This window comes from Melanostigma gelatinosum (assembly GCF_949748355.1).
Source record: "Melanostigma gelatinosum genome assembly, chromosome: 21".
Classification (NCBI taxonomy): Eukaryota; Metazoa; Chordata; class Actinopteri; order Perciformes; family Zoarcidae; genus Melanostigma; species Melanostigma gelatinosum.
Genome location: NC_136654.1, coordinates 17,240,166 through 17,261,220, shown reverse-complemented (window position 1 = coordinate 17,261,220; position 21,055 = coordinate 17,240,166). Strand labels below are relative to the sequence as shown.

The 21,055-nt window shown below is 43.5% G+C and overlaps 1 protein-coding gene across 5 annotated transcripts in view; it reads left to right on the top strand.

The window, feature by feature from the left end:
• Positions 1 to 21,055, top strand: part of nrxn1a (neurexin 1a) — a gene marked incomplete at its 5' end in the record, with an annotated part of 51,431 nt that overhangs the window by 20,891 nt on the left and 9,485 nt on the right. For 3 of the 5 annotated variants that reach the window (XM_079293866.1, XM_079293864.1, XM_079293868.1), the window contains 16 exons: positions 435 to 596; positions 2,417 to 2,488; positions 2,807 to 3,031; positions 3,729 to 3,876; positions 4,704 to 4,834; positions 6,038 to 6,290; positions 9,752 to 9,955; positions 11,024 to 11,050; positions 14,190 to 14,312; positions 14,707 to 15,088; positions 15,460 to 15,650; positions 16,425 to 16,598; positions 17,838 to 17,957; positions 18,689 to 18,870; positions 19,332 to 19,503; positions 20,457 to 20,546. In XM_079293866.1, the coding sequence (XP_079149992.1) occupies positions 435 to 596; positions 2,417 to 2,488; positions 2,807 to 3,031; positions 3,729 to 3,876; positions 4,704 to 4,834; positions 6,038 to 6,290; positions 9,752 to 9,955; positions 11,024 to 11,050; positions 14,190 to 14,312; positions 14,707 to 15,088; positions 15,460 to 15,650; positions 16,425 to 16,598; positions 17,838 to 17,957; positions 18,689 to 18,870; positions 19,332 to 19,503; positions 20,457 to 20,546 (2,656 nt within the window). Of the gene's footprint in view, positions 1 to 434; positions 597 to 2,416; positions 2,489 to 2,806; positions 3,032 to 3,698; positions 3,877 to 4,703; positions 4,835 to 6,037; positions 6,291 to 9,751; positions 9,956 to 11,023; positions 11,051 to 14,189; positions 14,313 to 14,706; positions 15,089 to 15,459; positions 15,651 to 16,424; positions 16,599 to 16,907; positions 16,935 to 17,837; positions 17,958 to 18,688; positions 18,871 to 19,331; positions 19,504 to 20,456; positions 20,547 to 21,055 lie in introns of all 5 variants that reach the window. The other 2 variants (XM_079293867.1, XM_079293865.1) reach the window with 2 other exon arrangements.

Here is a 21,055-nt window from a genome sequence, read left to right as displayed (position 1 = left end):
ATCACTGACAGGATCTAGTTTGTTGTTCTAACCAATAGACTTAGACAGATTGAAGCAGGCGGACTACATGGTCTGATTCCTGTTGGAGTACACAAGTGGTAGAAGGTGCTACAGAGCTACTAGCTGTGGGCAGAGTGAGCGAGTGGCATTCAGCAGTAAATAGCAACATATTTCCAATGACAGTACAAGCAAAGGCGAGAGGCAGCACCACTCGATTACACCACACATTTAGCACTGATCCACACCAAAACAAAGCCCAACAGCACAACTAGCCAATTCCCCCAAACCAATCAGGCCTTCTTCCCACCACAATGTATACACATTGGTTACCAGAGTAACGGGGGCTAATTTGGCTGGTCAGCGCCGAGCTAGCGCTTAGCGCTGCCTTTGGTGTGAGTATATAGCGTGTCCTTTCCCTGTGCTTTGTTGTGTAGGTGACCATCTCTGTGGACGGCATCCTGACCACCACGGGCTACACCCAGGAGGACTACACCATGCTGGGCTCTGACGACTTCTTCTACGTGGGAGGGAGCCCCAGCACCGCCGACCTGCCCGGTTCTCCAGTCAGCAATAACTTCATGGGCTGTCTCAAAGAGGTGGGATGTTTGCATGATGAACGCATGTGTGTGTATAACACGTTAGACGTACTAGCACTCGATTCTTTTTTTCCAGTATACTGCAATAAGGCAAATGTTTGCAAAATTACAGATGAGTCAAACTGTTTTATATCAGGCTATTAACTACAATTTGCTCAGAATTATTTGATTAGACTGAATTTAGACTGAATGAGCTGCTGATATAATATGTACGTGATCATTTCTTCACAATGTAATTTCATGAGACATTGAATAAAAATATTTAATTAGTTCATACACTCATGCTGCACAGCTTTTCTATACTCTCAAGTTTTAAGAAAGTCATATCTTCTTTTTCTCTTACTTTCTTACTTTATTTCTTCCTTCCTTCCCTTTCTGTCACACATCACGCCAACATTCTACACATTATCTTATAAAGATAACACACACATACACATACACAGAAATGCGTCCATTTGGCACACACACACATGGACACACGCCCTCCCCAGCATCAGAGAGAATCAGTGATGAGTGTCGTTGAGGGAGTAGATACAGCACTGCTTGAAATGGGCCACAACACTGCAACAACAAAAACTCACACACTGACACACTGATACACTTACACGTACGCATAAGCTCGATTTTAGCGCGCACAGACGTGCGCATGCGCGTACATGTGCTGAAATGCACAATTATCCCCACCAAAGCACACACAGACAAGAATATTCGAGCACAAATAAACACACAAATGCACACACAGCACCTGATACAACAACAAGACTTACAAATACATTGTCACACCCATTATATACACACACACACACACACACAGCCGGAGTCTCCCTTTCAGTTACACAGACTCACGCAGAGGCGTAAACAAACAACCAAACAAGCCGACAGATGATGTGCCAAACAGAGAGCTATCTGTATCGGTGGTGAATGCGCGCTCTGTGTTGCTTCATTAAGACTGATGGCATTTAAACGAGGCTGCCGCTGTCATAGTGAACCCTCCACTGCCACATTTACATACTTAATACGATGATATGATAATCCATGTGAGCAAATTAAGATGTATGCAGTGAATCACGAGCATGAGCGATCGCGGCGAATGCTAACACCATTTTGCACACTTGCAGCACTTTTATTGAAGAATCGCACTCATTGCCCTACACGCAGACACAAAAGCACATGATATACAAAACAATAATTCAAAACAGAGGTGAAAAGCCGATACAGAGAGGAAATGTGATGTTGCCGAGTTGATCACAGGTCATAGAAAGAGGTCTGGATTAATAAAGCCGAGCCTGTGTGCGCCCGTCTCTCTCGACATCAAAATGCTCAGCACAAGCACGCTCCTTACACTCGATGCTGCTCAGTCAGAGAGCGTACTGTGTCAGGGAAAGGAAAGAGAGACAAACAGAAAAGGGCAGAGGAGAGAAAGAGCAGAAGCGATCCTGCAAGTGGCAGGAACGAATAGGAGTTAAGATGAGGCTGGAGTGGCTCGCTGCTTTAAAGGTTGTCACTTTCATATAAAAACACTTTCAAAAATATGTTTTCTGAGTTGAAAGATTAATGGATGTCTGGTCATATTTTAGGTGTCTTGTTCCCTCTTTATCTTTTCAGCATTCTCTTCTTTTCTGGCTTCTGAAAAGGTTGATCAAAGTGTGTCTTGTTGTTTTTGCTTGCTAAAAAGGTTAAATAAAGAAAAATGACAATATTCCAATTCTGTGCCACAACATTTATATACAGTACGGTACGTTTAAGAAAATAAAGGCTTGTTGTTTATTTAATCCAAAGGTGAATAAATGTGTCGTTCTTTTCCCTTCAATCCCCTCAAGGTGGTGTACAAGAACAATGATGTACGGTTGGAGCTGTCTAGACTGGCTAAACAGGGAGACCCAAAGATGAAGGTGTGTACTTTCAACATTATGTACATTATCCTCTTTTACACAGAACACAGAGATTATTTTGTATCACAGCCTCCTGTCAGGCCCTGTGATATTTGTAATGTAGGAATTTTAAGTAAATGGGATTATGTTTTTGAGAGGTAGCCCCGAGCTTTTGTCTTTTAGTCCGTTTACACCTGGAAGCAACTGGCTTAATTTCAATCCCAGGCTACAAAGGAACCATTTTGGTCTTGATGTTCACATGGGCATCAGTTTAACTCGCCACTTTTTTGAAGGCTTGAACCCCTAAACATTCATTTATTTTTCCTCTTCCTGCCCCAGGTAAGTGGGGTGGTGTCCTTTAAGTGCGAGAGTGTGGCCACGCTGGACCCCGTGACCTTTGACACCCCCGAGTCCTTTGTGGCACTGAGCAAGTGGTCAGCGAAGAAGGCCGGATCGATCTCGTTCGACTTCAGGACCACGGAGCCGAACGGGTTGATGCTTTTCAGCCATGGCAAACCCCGGCAGCAGGAACGCAAGGACCCACGCACGCCTCCTACACTCAAGGTGAAAATATATATATATATCTTTTTTAAACACCCAGGAAAACTTAAAACTAAAATAAACATGACTAACCGTCCACAGCCTGGACTTAGACACAGGGATTCTTTGAGCTAAATGCCAACAACGTCAGCATTGTTCACAATGGCAATGCTAGCATGCTGACGTTATGATGTTTACCATCTTCATCGTCTTAGTTTGGCGTGTTAGTATGCCAACGTTTGATAATTAGCACTAAACCCAAAATCCAGCTGAGGCTGATGGGAATGTCATTAGTCTAGCAGGTACAAAATTGAACAGCATTTTTTATTAAATTTGGCGATTGAAAGCAAAGACGTATGCGATTTTACTCTGTGCAAAAAAAAATCCAGAATGGTAGATGTAAAAGAATTATGAATTTAATCATCCTCTCCTGTACACCATTAATTCCTGATTGTCCCTGAAATGTTAAATTGAGTTGGATCTCCAGAATTAAGACAATCTAGAAATCCCCATTCCTCACGAGTCAAATGTAGTTAAAAAAAAAAAAGCATACTAGTCTTTGCTAAAATTGAATGGGGTTGCTCAAAGAACCTGATTATAAATGGTTAGACTCCAGCCCCAATCACCTTATTGTAACTTTCAGCGAAAATTAGCATTTTTATTGCTAGAAATCAACGTGTCTTGTTGCAGAATATTAATACCCTGTCTGTTTGACTTGCAGGTGGATTTCTTTGCCATTGAGATGCTGGATGGTCACCTGTACCTGCTGCTGGACATGGGCTCGGGAACCACCAAGACCAAGGCTATGGACAGAAAGGTCAACGACGGAGAATGGTATCATGTGGACTTCCAGAGGGACGGACGCTCAGGTACACTCGCAGCTCTCTCAGCTCTGACGCTAACCCTGACCACAGAGGGTGTTAAGGAGGAGGTGGAGGATAGGCGAGTTTGTGCTTCCGCCTTTTATAGTAAGCACGAGGCTAGCGAGGCCAGGCGGCTGCTGCCACCCGTCTGCTGCCTGTATTTGATTCAAACTGAGTTGTAAGGGTTCTATGCGGACCACTTTTAACACAATTGACATACAGTAGCACTACCACATTTATTGTAATGTGTTATTACGACAACACTGAGACTATGATTGAAGCAGTTGGGAGCCTCTTCTTCATGCTTCCTGTGGGGCGATGCATAAAACATACTCACACAATGCCTATTGTTGTTTCTTCTTACATGTATTCTATCCTGGTCCTTTGAACACATGAGCCAAATGTACAACACCAGGATTTTAAATCTTTGTCATCGTATAATTATATTTTTCATGCCAGTATTAATTACTGTGGAGAAACCCGCAGTAGCAGCAGCTGACAGTCCTTTCTTTAAGAATCTTGATCGTTTACTGTAACTGTTCCAATGTCTAAAAAGAGATGATTAATCATTCATTGGTGACAAAATGTTGGAGATAGCACTTTTAACCCTGTATGGACTTAGAGGGGCTGACCGATGACTATGGCCAGTTTCATTCCATTGCTTCTGATTAAAGAAGTAATGAGTGGTGGTGATGTTGACGGAGGAGTAGAAAGATGAGGGGGAAGGGTGATGATGATAAAGATGATGATGGTAGTCATAATGGCGGTGGTGGTGATGAGGATGTTCACACTGAAGGTCATAATGATTGCTGATGTTGTTTTGACGTCTCCAGGAACCATCTCGGTGAACAGTGTGAGAACAGCGTACACGGCTCCGGGTGACAGCGAGATCCTGGACCTGGATGAGACTTTGTACCTCGGAGGACTACCGGAAGAACGTGCTGGACTCATTTTCCCTACAGAGGTGTGTGTGTGTGTGTGTGTGTGTGTGTGTGTGTGTGTGTGTGTGTGTGTGTGTGTGTGTGTGTGTGTGTGTGTGTGTGTGTGTGTGTGTGTGTGTGTGTGTGTGTGTGTGTGTGTGTGTGTGTGTGTGTGTGTGTGTGTGTGTTGATGTTGTGTGTCTGCAGTACAAAATACTTAGGTCGATAGCATAGAGCTGCTGCAGCAAAACAGTCAATTAATTCATTAATCACTCGACAGAAAACCAACCGTTCAAGTTATTTTCCAAGCTTCTGGTTCCAGATTCTGAAATGGTGGAATTTGCTGTTTTTTTCTTGTCTGTTATAGTAAATTGAGTATTTTGGGATTTTGGACTGTTGGTTGAGCTCTAGAAGATGTGAGATGCATGTTTCACTGTCTTTGTTTTTATGGAGCAAACGATGATCAATCAATTCGGGAAATAATGGCCAGATTAATGAAATAATCCTTAGTTGCAGCTTGATGTACTTTCCGTAGTAAGGCACTCTAACCCTCCATATTAAATTAGTCTAACTTTGTTGCCGTCATCTTTTAGATTAAATTAAATGATATTAGATTTATTCAACCATGTTGTGCTCTTCTGCCATTGAGATATCCAATTTGTCTTTGATGTTTGTTTCTTTTGTTTAAGTTGAGTGAAGTTTCTTTTATGATATGGTTTTGCGACCTTTCTTATTATTATTGACAACTAACGTGAATACCACTGTTCAAGAGTGGAGACAAGGATTAATTGATTGATCATTCGATCAACTGAAAATTAATCTGCAGCTATTTTAATAATCATTGAATTCATTTTTTAGGCAAAAAATGTCATTGGATGACGTCGCCTTGTGCTCGAGGATATTGTGACACTGTGTTTTATGTAGATAGAACGATTAATTGATGCATCGGGAAAATAATTGTCAGATTAATCGCAAAAAGAAAGAAACGCAATATTATTAGTACATTTTGTTCCTAATAATAGTTACACTGGAGTAGAAATATATATATATATAATTAATTTAGGAGTACAAGTAAGCTCTCAGGGTGAAAGTGTGACAAAAAAGTCAAGAAATAGCTGGCAGTTCTAGCTTTTAATTGTGCTTTGAAGAAGCTACTTGATGGCTTCATTTTACCACCAAATGCTGAAACAAATGGTGCTGAAATTCCTTCATGTGAAACCACTCAACACTGGCGACGTCTTCCTCAGGTGTGGACGGCTCTGTTGAATTACGGTTACGTTGGCTGCATCAGAGACCTGTTTGTGGACGGGCAGAGCAAAGACATCCGGCGGTTGGCCGAGGCCCAGAGAGCAGTGGGGGTGAAGCCCTCGTGCTCGAGAGAGCCGCCCAAACAGTGCCTGTCCAACCCCTGCCAGCACAACGGCATCTGCAGGGAGGGGTGGAATCGCTACGTCTGCGACTGCTCTGGGACGGGATACCTGGGACGCGCCTGTGAGAGAGGTGAGGATGACGCGGCTGGAGGGCGCGGAGGGAAAGGACGAGAATAACACTTTGGCAGCTTGTATAGTAATTTGGAATGAATGCTCGAGAGATGAGTAAAACTGGCTCATTACAGTCACCATCCAGCAACATTTTGTGAAAAATCAATAATATGTCATGATGCAAAATACAGTCATAATGACAGCTTTGTCATTCGCTTTTTGGCTTGAGAACATTGAGTAATACCAAAGAGATGTGCGACAGAAGACAGATGGTGGTGTGAAAAGTTTTAAAGTCAGAAATAACTCCATCAATCACTGAAAATATATTATGATCATCAGTTATAGTGGGCGATAAAACCTTTATTCATTATACCTTTAAGTTGTGCTTTTTTTCCTTTGAAAGGTCAATCCTGATCCAGATTACATCACTTAGTACTTACTCTGATACGTGCTAAAAAGGTACCCTCACACAGATTTATGGCAGATAGAAATGTGGCTAAACTAGTCAAATACAAATTCTTGCAGATTGAGTTTAGGTAAGTTCGTCCTGGGTGATGGAGAATAGGAAGGTGAAAATGAAAAAGAAAGTGGCAGGTAGGAAGTAGGTACTTTAGAGAAATGTGGATATCAAAAGAAAAAGGGCAAAACGAGCCTGCTTGTAGAACAACAACAACAAAATAATCATATATTCTGTCATTGGCTGTTTGAAAAACACACATATTCTGTATGAAAGTGACAATAGTAAGATGGAGGCAGGTAAGGGAGAAGATCAAAAGGGGGTAAAGGAGAAGAGGTGGGAGGTAGCAGAGCTGCTGACAGGTCTATTGGACTGCTATGGATGTAGAGACTGGGAATCGATGGGAGGGGAAATGTGCAGAAAGCAGGGGAGCAGGAGCTGTGACCGAGGAGGGTGGAACCACTGGGCCGGAACCACCATATGACAGCAGGTGAGGCGATGAGGAGGAATGGGAGATGGGAGTAGAGAGTCTGACGGAAAAAGAGAGAGAGAGAGAGAGTTATGAGAAAAGGTATGAATTCAGTCCGAGAGAGAGAAATTGAACGGAGGAAAGATTGGCAGAGGGACTGATACAGGCCTGTTGAAAGAAGCGAGATGGAGTCAGACAAGGAGAAGAGAAGAAATGTTGTTTGTGCCACAACTGCTGACGCGTCTCAAGTGATGATTGCACTATCATCTAACAGGAGATATAGACACACGCACGCACGCACACTTTCTGAAAGGTGTTGATATGAAAATGTTTTATTTCGGAGGACAAACATCCGCAGTGTATCATAGCAATGCACCCTCTCTCTCTCTTTCTCTTAGCTCTGTCCTCCCTTCCTCTGTCTGTTTTCATGCCTCTTTGTGTGCATTGAGGGGTCACTAACTGGTGGTTCAGTGGATTAAAGGAAGCACAGATGGAGAAGCAGATGGAGAGAGTGATTGGCCGTGTTTACGCCATCTACCTGCGGTTTTTCTCCCTCCCTTTTTTTCTCCTCCCTCCTTTTCTCTCTCTCTCCTTTGTACCCTCTCTCTCTCTCTTCTTTAATGAACAAAGATGGTCGCCACGCTCTGGCTCCAAGATGGATTTTTATTTTGTAAAGATCGCACACACATATTTCTAGCGACACATTTGTGCAACACATTTCCAGCTCTTTCCTCCTGCTCACTTGCTGTTCACACTGGTGGGTTACCTTTTTTTGTATTGCTTGTCCTGCTTTCTCTATGGAAGCCCACTCCTGCCAAGAAAAGAAAACAATGGATGAATTGTATGAAAATTTCATCTGAACCTTTCAGCCGTAAACGTTTGAGTCTCCCTTTTCAGTACGATACAGCAAATATTTCTACACTCTTTCATTTTTCTACAGTAAATTCAATTCTCCATCTCCAAATAGTTGTGGATAACCCGATTGCAATATACAGTTGACCTTTACGCGTCCCTCCTTTAACTAAAGTTCATATTTCTCCCAAACAATTCAGCTTTTCTAAAGATTGACAAAAAATACGAGCTAATAATAAGTCAGTCAAAATGATGGTTTTAAATTTAAATGATTGATAATAATCCAAAAATATGTGTTTTTAGGTAAAAATGATTGTGCTGAGTACCACAGGGTAATCTAAAAACAGAGAAAAGTCTTGATAGATTTAAATAAATGGGGCCCCTTTTAAAAACTAATATCAACACATTCAAGTTCCCTTAAAGAATTCTTTTGTGCGTGAAGTGTCTTATCCTTTCACTACTTGTTCTGCTTATGGCACATCTGGTGTGTGCTCCAGGTGTTAAATGATGCGACTGTATGCAACACGGCCTGTGTGCATTGCACTTTGTCTTCCTTTTTTTTCTGTACTTCCTCCTCACCAACCCTCCCTGCTCTATTTGCTGGTATTTGGTCAGGTGCCGTGGTGAGGAACATTCAGTCAGCCATCAGAAATTTGTGCACGTGTGTGTGTGTGTTTAGTGTGCTTGGGCGGGTGTGTGTGTGACTGTTAGTTATGTTATCTGTGATATAACAGGCCAACCACCTCCTTTTTTTCCCTCAAGTTAATGAGGGTCCATTTACATTTTAGCCACGAGCTCTTCTGCCTCCTCCCCCTCCTTTCTCTCTGTCTTACTCTGTCCCTATCTTCTCCCCCCCTGCTCTCACTTTACTAAACCCTCCTCTGTTCACACTTAAATTCACTCACTTATTCTGACATGCACGCACAAACACATACGCACACTATCTCTCTCTTTCCCTCCTTCTCGAGCTCATCAGTATTCATGAGGCCTCCCTCTCTTCCTGTTCTCTTGTTTTTGCCCTGGCTCCAACTGTCTCCCACGGAAATAGGGAGAGCGAAAGGGAAAGAAATAGCGAGGGAGGAGTGGAATAGAGAGATGTAAGAAGAAGGGACGAAGGACTGGGAGATAAAGACACAGAGACATGGAGAGAGTGTGTTTCGCTGTGTATGTAATTGGCCAATAAAAAACAGGGTTCTCAGAGGTAAACAGTTTAGTGGTTGGGGATTGGCCCCAGCAGGTAGCAGAGAGAGAAGATTATGAATATGTAAATGAGTATGCAAAAGACATTAAAGCGGGATCACCTGAGCTTGTTACATTATGACTCCAGGGTCAGGGATGTCAGCGACACTCAACGCCGTGCATTCTGATTCGACCGGATAACTGGCCGGCCAACCAGCTGCGGCTATTTTTACATCCTCTTTTGTGAGGGAGTGATGATGAATTCAGGATGGAAAGTGATGGGGGAACAAGGACCACGCCGCAAAATACTTCGTCATATTTAAATCTGATTCACTCAACGTCAAATTTCCTTTGTCTCCTCCCACCTCATGTGTTTTCTCCTTGTCAATCGTATGTGTCCACCCACCTCGCTCTACTCCACCGTCATCTCCGTCTTCCTCCGCTTTTCTTTCACTTTTTTTGTTTGTTTTTTTAACCGTCCATTCGTTCCCTTTCTGTTCCCCCCTCTGTGCGTCTTGTACAGATGCGACTATCCTGTCGTACGACGGCAGCAAGTTTATGAAGGTGCAGCTGCCTGTGGCGATGCACACCGAGGCGGAGGACGTCTCGCTGCGGTTTCGCTCCCAGCGGGCCTATGGCGTTCTCATGGCAACTACATCCCGTAACTCCGCAGACACCCTTCGTCTGGAGCTGGACGGGGGCCGAGTCCGCCTCACTGTCAACCTAGGTACACACATGCACACAATTATGTGGATTCTCCAACGTAGTTTGATTACCTGCCAGGGGAATGCAGCTGACACTGGCCTCTTGGCTATTTCTTGCATAGGAATGTCATTAAATGTTGATTAATATGATATTATCCCTAGAAAGTAGGTACACTTTCTATAGGTATTCATGCTGTTTGGCACATACAGGTTATCTTTGAATACACACACAAACATACACTATTGAAGGTTAGTGGCATTGTTTTTGCGTTGAACAGAGGGTCAAGCCTCAAGCTGCATTCTCTGCTCACTCCCAGTGGACCTGTGCATCCCTAACACTTTCAACAATCAATGCAGATACTCACAGACTGTACACTCAAATGGTAAAAACACCACACATAATTGCAACTGCTAAACACATTTCCAGCCTCACTCGTTCACAGTCGCACACTTTCACATGAATTCAATACATGCTAACACACATAGACTAACAGAGGGGTGCATGAGTTGGTCTCTGGTTGTCTGCAGCCGCGTCTTTTCTGTGGTTGATGCCACACGACACACCAAGGCATCATGGGTAAATGAAGAACAAAACGATGTATAATAATGGGGCAAGATCTTCCGAACATTTTTCGGAGATTTATGCTCTGGATGGGCGACAACAATTATGGGATGTGTTCGATGTCATCAGACACGCATGACCCATCTCAGTCTCCTGATGCTTTTTTATTGGTGACTGAAACTGTCGCTCAGGCCAGAGCAGCCAATCAGCACACTGCTCACGCTGGGACACACCGCTCTCCTCAACGTGTCACTGTTTAATGTAAAGATCTTGATCCCGATTTCACTCTTTATTGGCCAAACATCAAAGTCTCAGAAATTACATTTTTTGCAACACACTGTTGTAAGAAAATACACGGTCCAGCTTGAGGTCCTGTGACGAAGGAGAGTGTGTGTTTTCTCAGCAGTGTGTGTGTGCGTGTTTGTATATATATATATGCGTGCAGGGTGTGTCGATGTGTGCGTCCCCAGGGGCGTGGAGAGTATCTGTATGTGTGCAGCATTAACCCTCTGCTCTGCTCTCCCTCCAGACTGTATCAGGATAAACTGTACAGCCAGTAAGTGATCCTCCATCTCACCTAACCCCTCCCCTCTTCCTCCTCAGTGTGTGTGTGAGTGTGTGTGTGTGTGTGTATGGTGTGTGACTATTTCTCACTCGCTCTGTCTTGTCAGTCCATCTGATCATAATCCCTTATTCAACATATTTTTGTACCATGTGTTTGTGTGCTTATATGTGTGTATGAGTGTGTGTGTGTGTGTGTGTGTGTGTGTGTGTGTGTGTGTGTGTGTGTGTGTGTGTGTGTGTGTGTGTGTGTGTGTGTGTGTGTGTGTGTGTGTGTGTGTGTGTGTGTGTGTGTGTGTGTGTGTGTGTGTGTGTTGGACAGGGGAGGTGCACATATGCGTGTTCGTGTCTGCATGTTCAGCTACACCACAGGAGTGGTGCGATTTTTGCTGAGGGCCAGGGTTTTCCAGGTCGGCCATTTTAGCAAGGAAGGATAGATGGAAGAGAAGACGGTGGGGGTTGAAGGGAGGAGAAGAGAAAAAAAAAGAAAGGGGAGAAGAGGGACAAAAAAATGAGGTTGAGGTGTTGAGGTAAAATTAGGTGGTGGTGTGAGGTGTGACTGGTGGATGAATGCAACTAAAAGCTGCAGGGTAATTACTTCTCTTTCATGCCACAGACAAAAGACATGTTATCCCGCTGTACCTCTCTGTCGCACCTTCATCCCGACGTCTGTCTGGTTGCTTTCTTTGTTTCCTTGCTGTTCCTCTCTAAACGGTACATGAGGGATTTTTGGGAAGTGTTTCATTCAGCGTGTTTAGTGTGTGCTTGCCTACGAGTGCCTTTGCATTCTGTCTGTTCTGTGCCCCATCTACATGTGTGTGTTTTCTGGAGTGTGTTATCCTGTGTGTCAGCGTGTGTGTGATTATGTTCATGCTGCTGTGAGTGAAGCTGAATCCCTGATGAAGTTTAATTCCCTCACGTGGAGTTTCTCTCTATCACGACCATAGAGAAAGCGAGAGAGAGAGAGAGAGAGCGAGAGGGAGAGAGAGAGAGCGAGAGAGACGACTGCTCTGTGACGGCAAAGAGGTGGTGAAATGGACGACTGCAGTTGCCATAGAAACCCTATTAGCCACACAGCGCTGTTGCTATCCCGCATGTCTGTCGGCCAATTTTAGACCGATTGTCTCAATGAACATTTAAGTAGGCAGCCACTTTTCTGGCACACCGTGTGCATACAATAAATTATACATCTGATATTCGAGGGGGAAGGAAAAAAAATGGTTTAACAGCCAGGCGCTACTGAAATAGTCCACTCAGCAGTCAAATAAAAGCCTTGGCATGGGAGAGATTTCAGGCTTATCCGGCAGAAAAGCCATTTGTTATTTGGAGCTAATGAAATATGAAACGCTTTGTTTTCATTATCCTGCTCTTATAACATACACTAGCTTGTGTCATCATTTGATTTGAATTCTATTTCCATTGTAACAAACGGTCCATTCTATTTGATTTGTCTCGCCTCGTTGTCTGTTGGTTTGAACAGCGGAGAGCGCAGACTGTCTGCTGACCGCCATAGCGATCGCTAGTAGCTCTACTTTAAACCGAGCTCACCCTGCTGCTGAACGCACTCTTAGCACTGACCCAAAATAGGTGCTTGTGTGTGTGTGTGTGTGTGTGTGTGTGTGTGTGTGTGTGTGTGTGTATATATTTGTGCCTTCCCAGGTTGACACAGATCACTGCCTCGCTCTCACCACGGTCTGCTCGTTCTTTGAGTATTTGGTTACATATGAAAAAACACACACGCATCAACTCATACATGCACATATTCTCTCCTTCGCTCAGCGTTAGGCAGTGATCCATGGTAACAGGATGAGATGCTCATGCCCAGAGCACAGCTGAGTCTCCTCAGGGGAACCCTGTGTCCTCTCCTAACACACAACACACACTCTTTTAGCTTTGTAGCCACACACACACATGCATTTAACACTGCCATTTTGCCATTTTGAGTGACTTTTCGTATTATATTTGCGGGTCAGCATGCCTCCCTCTCTTTCTCTAACTCTCTACCTGTGTGTGTGTGTGTGTGTGTGTGTGTGTGTGTGTGTGTGTGTGTGTGTGTGTGTGTGTGTGTGTGTGTGTGTGTGTGTGTGTGTGTGTGTGTGTGTGTGCGCCTGCCTGCCTGCCTGCCTGTCTGTCTGTCTGTCTGTCTGTCTGTCTGCCTGCCTGCCTGCGTGCCTCCATGAGTGATGTAGGCATTCCTGACATTTTCAGCAGCAGAATCCGTTTGGGTCAGTTTACTTCTCACCTCCCCCATGATTACCACCCATAGGTCACTGTGAGCAGACTCACTCAAACCAACTGGGCTTGGAGGAGGAAGGGGAATGTGTGCGTGTGTGTTTAAGGTTGGTGGGGTGCTTGTAGTGGGGATGCTGAGGTTTTGGGAACAGTCAGTGTGTCAAATGTGTGCAGTCAACTATGTGAGGATCTGAGTTGGTATACGGGCAGAGAGAGAGACATCATAGGAGGACAGCTCCGCTTCTTTCATTCTGCTGCACATCAGCACCTTGGACAGCTCTCTGAGATGTTCCAATGTGTGTCTAGTGCCACCATGAGGCTGGTCGCAGGATTGCGCTCTAGCGGAAAATAAGGAAACGATCCTGCATGTAGACACAGGCTGATATTCAGTATATGTTAGATGTGCGGGGGCGGTTGAGGAATCAAGGGGGTGCGAATGTTCTGTCTGTTCATGTGTGGGTAGTAGGTGGTCATCATGGCAGTGCGATCCGTCCACAGATGGATTGTCTCAGCGTGGGCCTGTTGTGACTCACCGTCTCCATCTTAGGAACCTATGGCATCCATTTATGTTAATCTTTCTGTTTGTCTGTCTGTTTTCCTCACATCATCCGTCTCGCTGCCGTATCTGCAAAGTGACCTGTCTGTCTATCTGTGGAGAGAGTGCGTTGTGACGGAGGTGTTTGTCTCCCCAGGATATGTATGGTTCCCCCTTCCCTCTGCTATTTACCTTCATTCCCTCACTCTCTGTCCTTAAATTTGAATTCAACCTGCCTGGCTTCTTCTTCTTCTTCTTCTCTTTTTCTATCTCTGTCTCTGGATTTCTATCTCCTCTGTCTCTCTCTCTATCTGTGTCTCTCCGCCTCTCTGTGCATTATGTTAATGGTGCTCTGGGCTATGTGTAGGTAAAGGCCCAGAGACCATCTTTGCGGGGTCGGGCCTCAATGATAATGAGTGGCACACTGTGAGGGTAGTCCGGCGTGGCAAGGGCCTCAAACTCACCGTGGACGACCTGCAGCCTGTTGAAGGTAATCACAGCAGCATTACCTTTACCCCTTCAAGCTGTTTGAGTCTGTGTGTAGGCATCTTTGTGAAAATATGTTGTACGATAAATTGCTGGTTCATTGTCTTTTTATTTATTTAATGCTATAAAACCAACATTAAGGGTTTTATTTCTTTTTTAGAGAACATCTGTGCCTGTGTAAGTGAAAATAATCATGCAGAATTATGACTGTAAACATAACTTTACAGCACTAGTATTTAGTAGTCTTATTTATAGTGTTAGTGTTTGTTACATCTATTTCTAGCAGTCTCTCAGTGTTAGTTCAAGTGTTGGAAGAAGCATTAGGATTAGTTTTAGTTTTAGGATTGAACAGTTCCACTTGAAGCCCTCACCTCTGAAGTTTACCCCCCCGCCACCAGGTCAGATGGCGGGCGACCACACCCAGTTGGAGTTCCACAATGTGGAGACGGGTATTGTGACGGAGAAGCGCTTCATGCCTGCCGTGCCCTCGAATTTCATCGGCCACCTTCAGGGCCTGACGCTGAACGGCATGCCTTACATCGACCTCTGCAAGAACGGCGACATCGACTACTGCGAGCTCAACGCCGTTATCGGCTATAAGAGCATCGTGGCCGACCCCGTCACCTTCCGCTCGCGCTCCAGTTTCGTCACGCTGCCCACGCTGCAGGCCTACTACTCCATGCACCTCTTCATGCAGTTCAAGACGACGTCCCCCGACGGTCTCGTTCTCTACAACAGGGGAGACGGCAATGACTTCATAGTGGTAGAGCTGGTTAAAGGGTGAGCTGGGCAATGTGTTTACATTGCACGAGTCAGTGCAATGTTCTTAAAGGGGGATTAATTAATATGCGGTTTAAATATGTCTTTATGGTTATATCTGTCTTGCATAAATACATGTGCATGTTCAATGTAGCCTGGGATTTACATTGTCCTTGATGAATAAAAAAAGAAAATTCTTGAGGCTGAAATATCAAATATCAGAGTCAAGCAGCTTTTTTTCTACTCTTGTAATTCTGTTTCTAGAAGACAGATTATAATACCCTGAAGTATTTGACCCTGTGTTGTTCTTTATCATGAATACGATTAATTTGCGCTTTTCTCTCCTCGTTTTTTTAAACCCCACCTCTTTCCTTTCCTTGTTCCTTTTCTAGCTACCTACACTACATCTCGGACCTGGGCAATGGTGCACACCTGATCAAGGGCAACTCTAACAGTCCCCTAAATGACAACCACTGGCACAACGTGCACATCTCCAGAGACACTAACAATCTCCACACAGTCAAGATTGACACCAAAGTCACCACGCAGACCACCATGGGCGCCAAGAACCTCGACCTAAAGGGTATGCACAAAAATACAAGCAGCGATACCTCAGTTACAGTAGCTTATAAGTACTGATTACGCTGAAACGATTGATAGAAAAATTCAACATTTTGGGAAATAAGCTTAAAGAGAGTTAGATGGGAAGATTGATACTATCTCATGTCCGTATAATAAATGAAAATGAAGCCACCAGCACCTCAGAGCAAGCTCACTAATTAACAGGTTAAATATTGTATGAGTTCTGTGCTGCTGTATTTCTTGGCCAGTGAACTAAAGAGGTGCTGTCTGTCTGACATTCAGACGGAGCCAGGCTAGCTGTTTCCCTCTTTTACCAGTCTTCGTGCTAAGCTAAGCTAACCGTCCCCTGGGGGTACAGACATGAGAGTGGTGTCAATTTTCGAATCAAACACTCAGTAAGAAAGCGAATAAGTGTATTTCCCAAAATGTCAAATTGTTCTATGGCCAACACTTTACATAATCGATACACTTTTTTTTATTTGTCAAAAAACAACAAAAGAATATTCTTTCGATCCAAAATGTGAATGTTTTGCAGCTTTTCCTCTTTTATTTATCAGTGTGAATTGAATATATTTGGGTTCGGGGTTGGTGGTCGAACAAAACAATCAATTGAAAGACCCTAATCAATATGTTTTAACCTTTTAATGAATAAATTAATCACAAAAATAATGTATTTACGAATCAATGATGAAAATCAATATTTGCAGCATTGCCACTTTACACAGGATTGTGACTGCTTCACGAAGCTGCCATTCATTGTGTTGCTCCTCGTCAGGTGACCTGTACATCGGGGGCGTCTCCAAAGAGATGTACCGAGACCTGCCGAAGCTGGTCCACTCCCGCGAGGGATTTCAGGGTTGCCTAGCAACAGTTGATCTAAATGGCCGGCTCCCTGACCTTTTGGCTGATGCACTGGCGACCATGGGACAAGTAGAGAGAGGCTGTGAAGGTGAGATGCAAACACAGATGCAAACACACCAGTAGATCTGCTCCGGTCCCGTGTCCCTACTGCTTTTTCTTTCACTTTTCATTCAACTCATGCTCTCAGTTATTAGGATAACCCACTAACCCAGCTTCTGGTCTGTTAGATGTAAAGTTGACTCTCTTTCTTCTCATCTCCTCCTCGATCTTTCTGCACATTGTGTTTTCTCTCTCTCTCTCTCTCTCCCACTCTTTCAGCAGTTCACAGGCATCTGTGTGCATTGACTAACCATCTAACTTAATTTGCTTGTTTGCTTTTTTGTTTGGCCGACAAAAGTTACATTGATGAAAGCTGACTTGCAAGGTATATCGCTTTGTGCGCGCATGTGAGACACGTGTCTGAGGGTGTGGACAAGCGTGTGTGTGAGTGCGTGCGTGTCGGTGTGTATGTAGGTATGCGTGTGTTGAAACTACCCAGTGGTGTCCAGTGTTGTGTGGATCCCAGTGATCCAGAGTCAAAGGTCAGAGGTGACCTGTCCTCTCCTAGCCACCATAGTGACTTCATCACAGTAGTGGCATCACCACCGCTTGACTTGAGTTGACCACAGCTCCACCACCCGGGTTGCCTAGCAGCATGCTCTCTAACCCCTCCTACTGACTCCCAAACCTAAACTTCAATACTCCACTTGTGAATCATTTCACACCCTTTCCTCCACGCCTCGTGCTGAAAGTGCAACGAAGGAGATTTGAGTTCGGAGCTTTGACATTCTCCTCCTGTGCGGTTTTAGCACAAGGCGGGGAGCGAACGTCGACAGCCTGCTGAAGAAAGAGTATTGAGATGAAGGCCTGTAAACATAACTCTGCCCTCTTATGTTTAAACTCCTCCTCCTGTCCTTGCCCCATTCATCTAGCCTCACCACCTGCATGCTCTCCACAGTTTGTTCTTTTAATCTCATAACACAGATTTCCAGTTTAGTTTTTAGCTCAGTTTATAGTTATAATCCAGCCTCTCCTGTTAGTGTAAAGAATGGGAGCCTATCCACAATATCCTAGTCTCACAATGATTTTCTACTAATACTACTAATCATAACATCATCGCAGTCTACCGGGCCTTTTCAAAATGCACCCAAAGAGTACTGACACACTGTTGTGAAAACACTGGGCTCCAGACAAAGTCAAAAAAGTATGTCTGCCTATCTTCTCCTAACTTTCACACCCTCCCTCCCCCCCCCCTCCCTCTCTCCCCCCGCCACCTCTCTCACTACAGGTCCCAGCACTACATGTCAAGAAGACTCTTGCTCAAATCAGGGAGTTTGTTTGCAGCAGTGGGAGGGCTTCACCTGTGACTGCAGTATGACGTCGTATGCTGGTCCGCTATGCAATGACGGTGAGTCTTTGCGTTTCAGTTTCTCTCACAGAAAAATATCATAGAGCAGTCAGGTTTAAAAGTTCATTTGTGGACGCTATGTGTCGACTTCTCTCTGTCAACCCTTGTTCCTTAGGCTAACCTTCTCTAAACTGTAGAAAACACTCCCTGGTGTATGTAACTGCACTAAACTGTTGCACTAGGACGATTTGGTTTCAAACACTCAATCACAGCATTGTTGTGTGCATTTTATCAGAGCTGCCAGGTGAGGGCACTGTCAACTGTTGATTCTGAAGTGGGACAAAAATACCACCTGCTCAATGTCTAGTTTGATTCTTTGATGTCCTCTTTACATTTTCAACTGATTATCATCAGCAGCCTTACAAGAAGATACTTGACGATTTTTTTAGTCATCATGCATCGAGTCCAACTATACAAGTATGCTGCAGTCTTTATGAGTCAGTTATTGCAGTCAGCCTCCTGCAGTAATGTTGAGAAGCGGTTTGGGAAATACAGGTTTTTTTTCCCTTTTTAGCGTGTAGGAGGAACAAGCAAAATGTGAAAGGCCAGTCAACTGTGACATTTATGAGTTTTTAATATTATTTTCCAGTATGCCCCTTATGTATTAAACATTTAACAGAAAAATAGGCCTATGGGTGCAACCTGCAGTACGTCACCTCTGATGATAGATAGCACTGTTCATGGCATATAGACTGCTTGCAATTAAAAACAATGTTATATGTGTGGGCCAGCTGGGACCACTTATATCTTTGGCCGTGATGGAGGCGTGGTGGTTTACACGTGGCCTCCTAATGAACGCCCCAGCACCAGGGCAGACCGGCTTGCCCTCGGGTTCAGCACCCAACAGAAACACGCCATTCTGCTCCGGGTGGACAGCGCGTCTGGCCTGGGTGACTACCTTCAGCTGCAGATAGTAAGTAAACACCTGTGCATTCAAAAACTAGACCAAAGAAAATGTGATTTTTCATATTTATGAATCATTTAAGTTATTTTACATATTGCTCTTCCTTGAGGAATTAATATGTTCAATGCATACATTGGCATATTCTTCTCGAATAGAGAGACCTGTTTCCAACTGTTGATGACACATTTGCCATCACTTGAGGAAATAAATCAGATTTCATGCAGCTCCCTCTGGAGCCACAAAAGGCTTTATACAATGTGTTTACACATGCAGTAGTACTCTCAAACTCCTGTGAACAGACTTTGAGTTGGTGGAGAACATAAGAAAGGTCTTGTGGTAACACAAATGATGAGGCATTAAGAACAATAAACTAGGGCCTGAAAAACAAAGAAAGAAATGACATCCTTGCATTTTTATAAAAATGTCTCATGAGGCATTTCTGTACTCCTCCTCCTCTTCCTCCTCCTCAGGATAAAGGCAACATTAGAGTGGTGTTTAACGTTGGCACTGATGACATCAACATCGAGGAGAGCTCCAAGTTTGTCAACGACGGAAAGTACCACATAATTCGGTTCACCCGCAGCGGAGGCAATGCAACCCTCCAACTGGACGACCTGCCGGTCATAGAGCGCTATCCCTCAGGTAGGCCCTGCCCCCCCCCCCCATATCAGCCCAACACTCCGACCCTCTACAGCACTGCCTGTCCTGGGACAGAGTTAACTACGCCTTAGTCCAAATCAACCCAGCTCCTGATTGGTGATTCACATCAGTGTTTCTATTTCAACACCGAGGTTGAGAAATTTAATTGCAAGCTTTGTTTTATGTTATTGTGTTTGAAATGAAATATGTGTGATCTGATATGAAACATGACTTTTTAAACCATAAAAAGAGACAGTTATTACAATAGCTTGTATATTAGTCAGCTATGTCATGTTAGGCCTGTTAAATAGTGTTAAAGGTAATTTATGAAAATATTCAATTCAGGTGTTGTTTTTCTCACCGTAAAAGAAAATAATAACGGTTGGTGCATTCTTGGTCAAATAATAATTTAAAAAACATGTCATATGTTGAGTTAAATGTTTAACTAGAGAGGAAAAAATAAGAAAAAGAAAAAAGTGTATTTTGTTGAACATAGTTTTTGTTTTTATATTTGTTGTTTTTTACATTTAAAGTGGTAATCTTAGGTAGTAGTCTTTAACACAATGAGGTCCAGGCTTTAGGTAGCTGATAGTTAAAATGATAAATGCTAGTTGTTGTGAGGTGTGTGTGAGGCTTCTTCCTGTCTGTAACTCTAAACCCAGTCAGTCAGATAGACAGTATGTGGCAGCTGTAACATTATTTCCCTGTCCTCTTGCAGATGTTAACCCCTGAAATGTCTCTTTAAATTAAACCCAATGAACAGAGAGTAAGAGTCCGCTCACTGGAAACATAGTGAATTCAACTCCTCTTCTCTGAGCACATCAAGCTTAACGCAGTGACATGCTGACAATGAGCAGACCATTACTTTCTTTTCATTGCTGTTCTTTTTGTATCCAGCTCCTGTACCACGTTTGGATGTGCGTAATTACTACTGTGTTTTCATCTCTAAATTAAAGGCAACATTGATAACGAGCGCCTGGCCATCGCCAGACAGCGAATCCCCTATCGGCTCGGTCGAGTAGTTGACGATTGGCTACTCGACAAAGGTAAAAACCCTGATTAAAATTCCTTAAAACTTTGAGCTTAAAAAATACAATTTGAAGACAGCTGAATAGACTATACTGTGCACCATCAACTAACATCTAAAAATAAATCCATAACTAAGTATTTAAAAGTTGGGCAGCTGTAGTGTGTAATACTGTGTAAACTGTAGTGCCTGTGAACGTATCTTGTTAGTGTGTATCTGATAATATCAGGTTAAAGGGACGATGGAGAGATTTAAATGTGAATAAATCAGAAAATAGTATGATAAAAAGATGCTTTATTAAGACTGGTAAATAATTGTGTTTATTGTCAAAATTGTAAACGATAAAGCATTCATTAAAGATTATATGTCGACAAACTATTTTGTAATCCAATTAAAGTACAAGCAAAAAGTATTGTGACATGGAATAATTATGTAAATTTGAAATGACTAATAGAGCAATGCTTTTTGAAAAAAAAAGAATGTAAAAGTTGTCCTCCTAAACTTCAGCAGAGGTCCTTAAATTAGCCT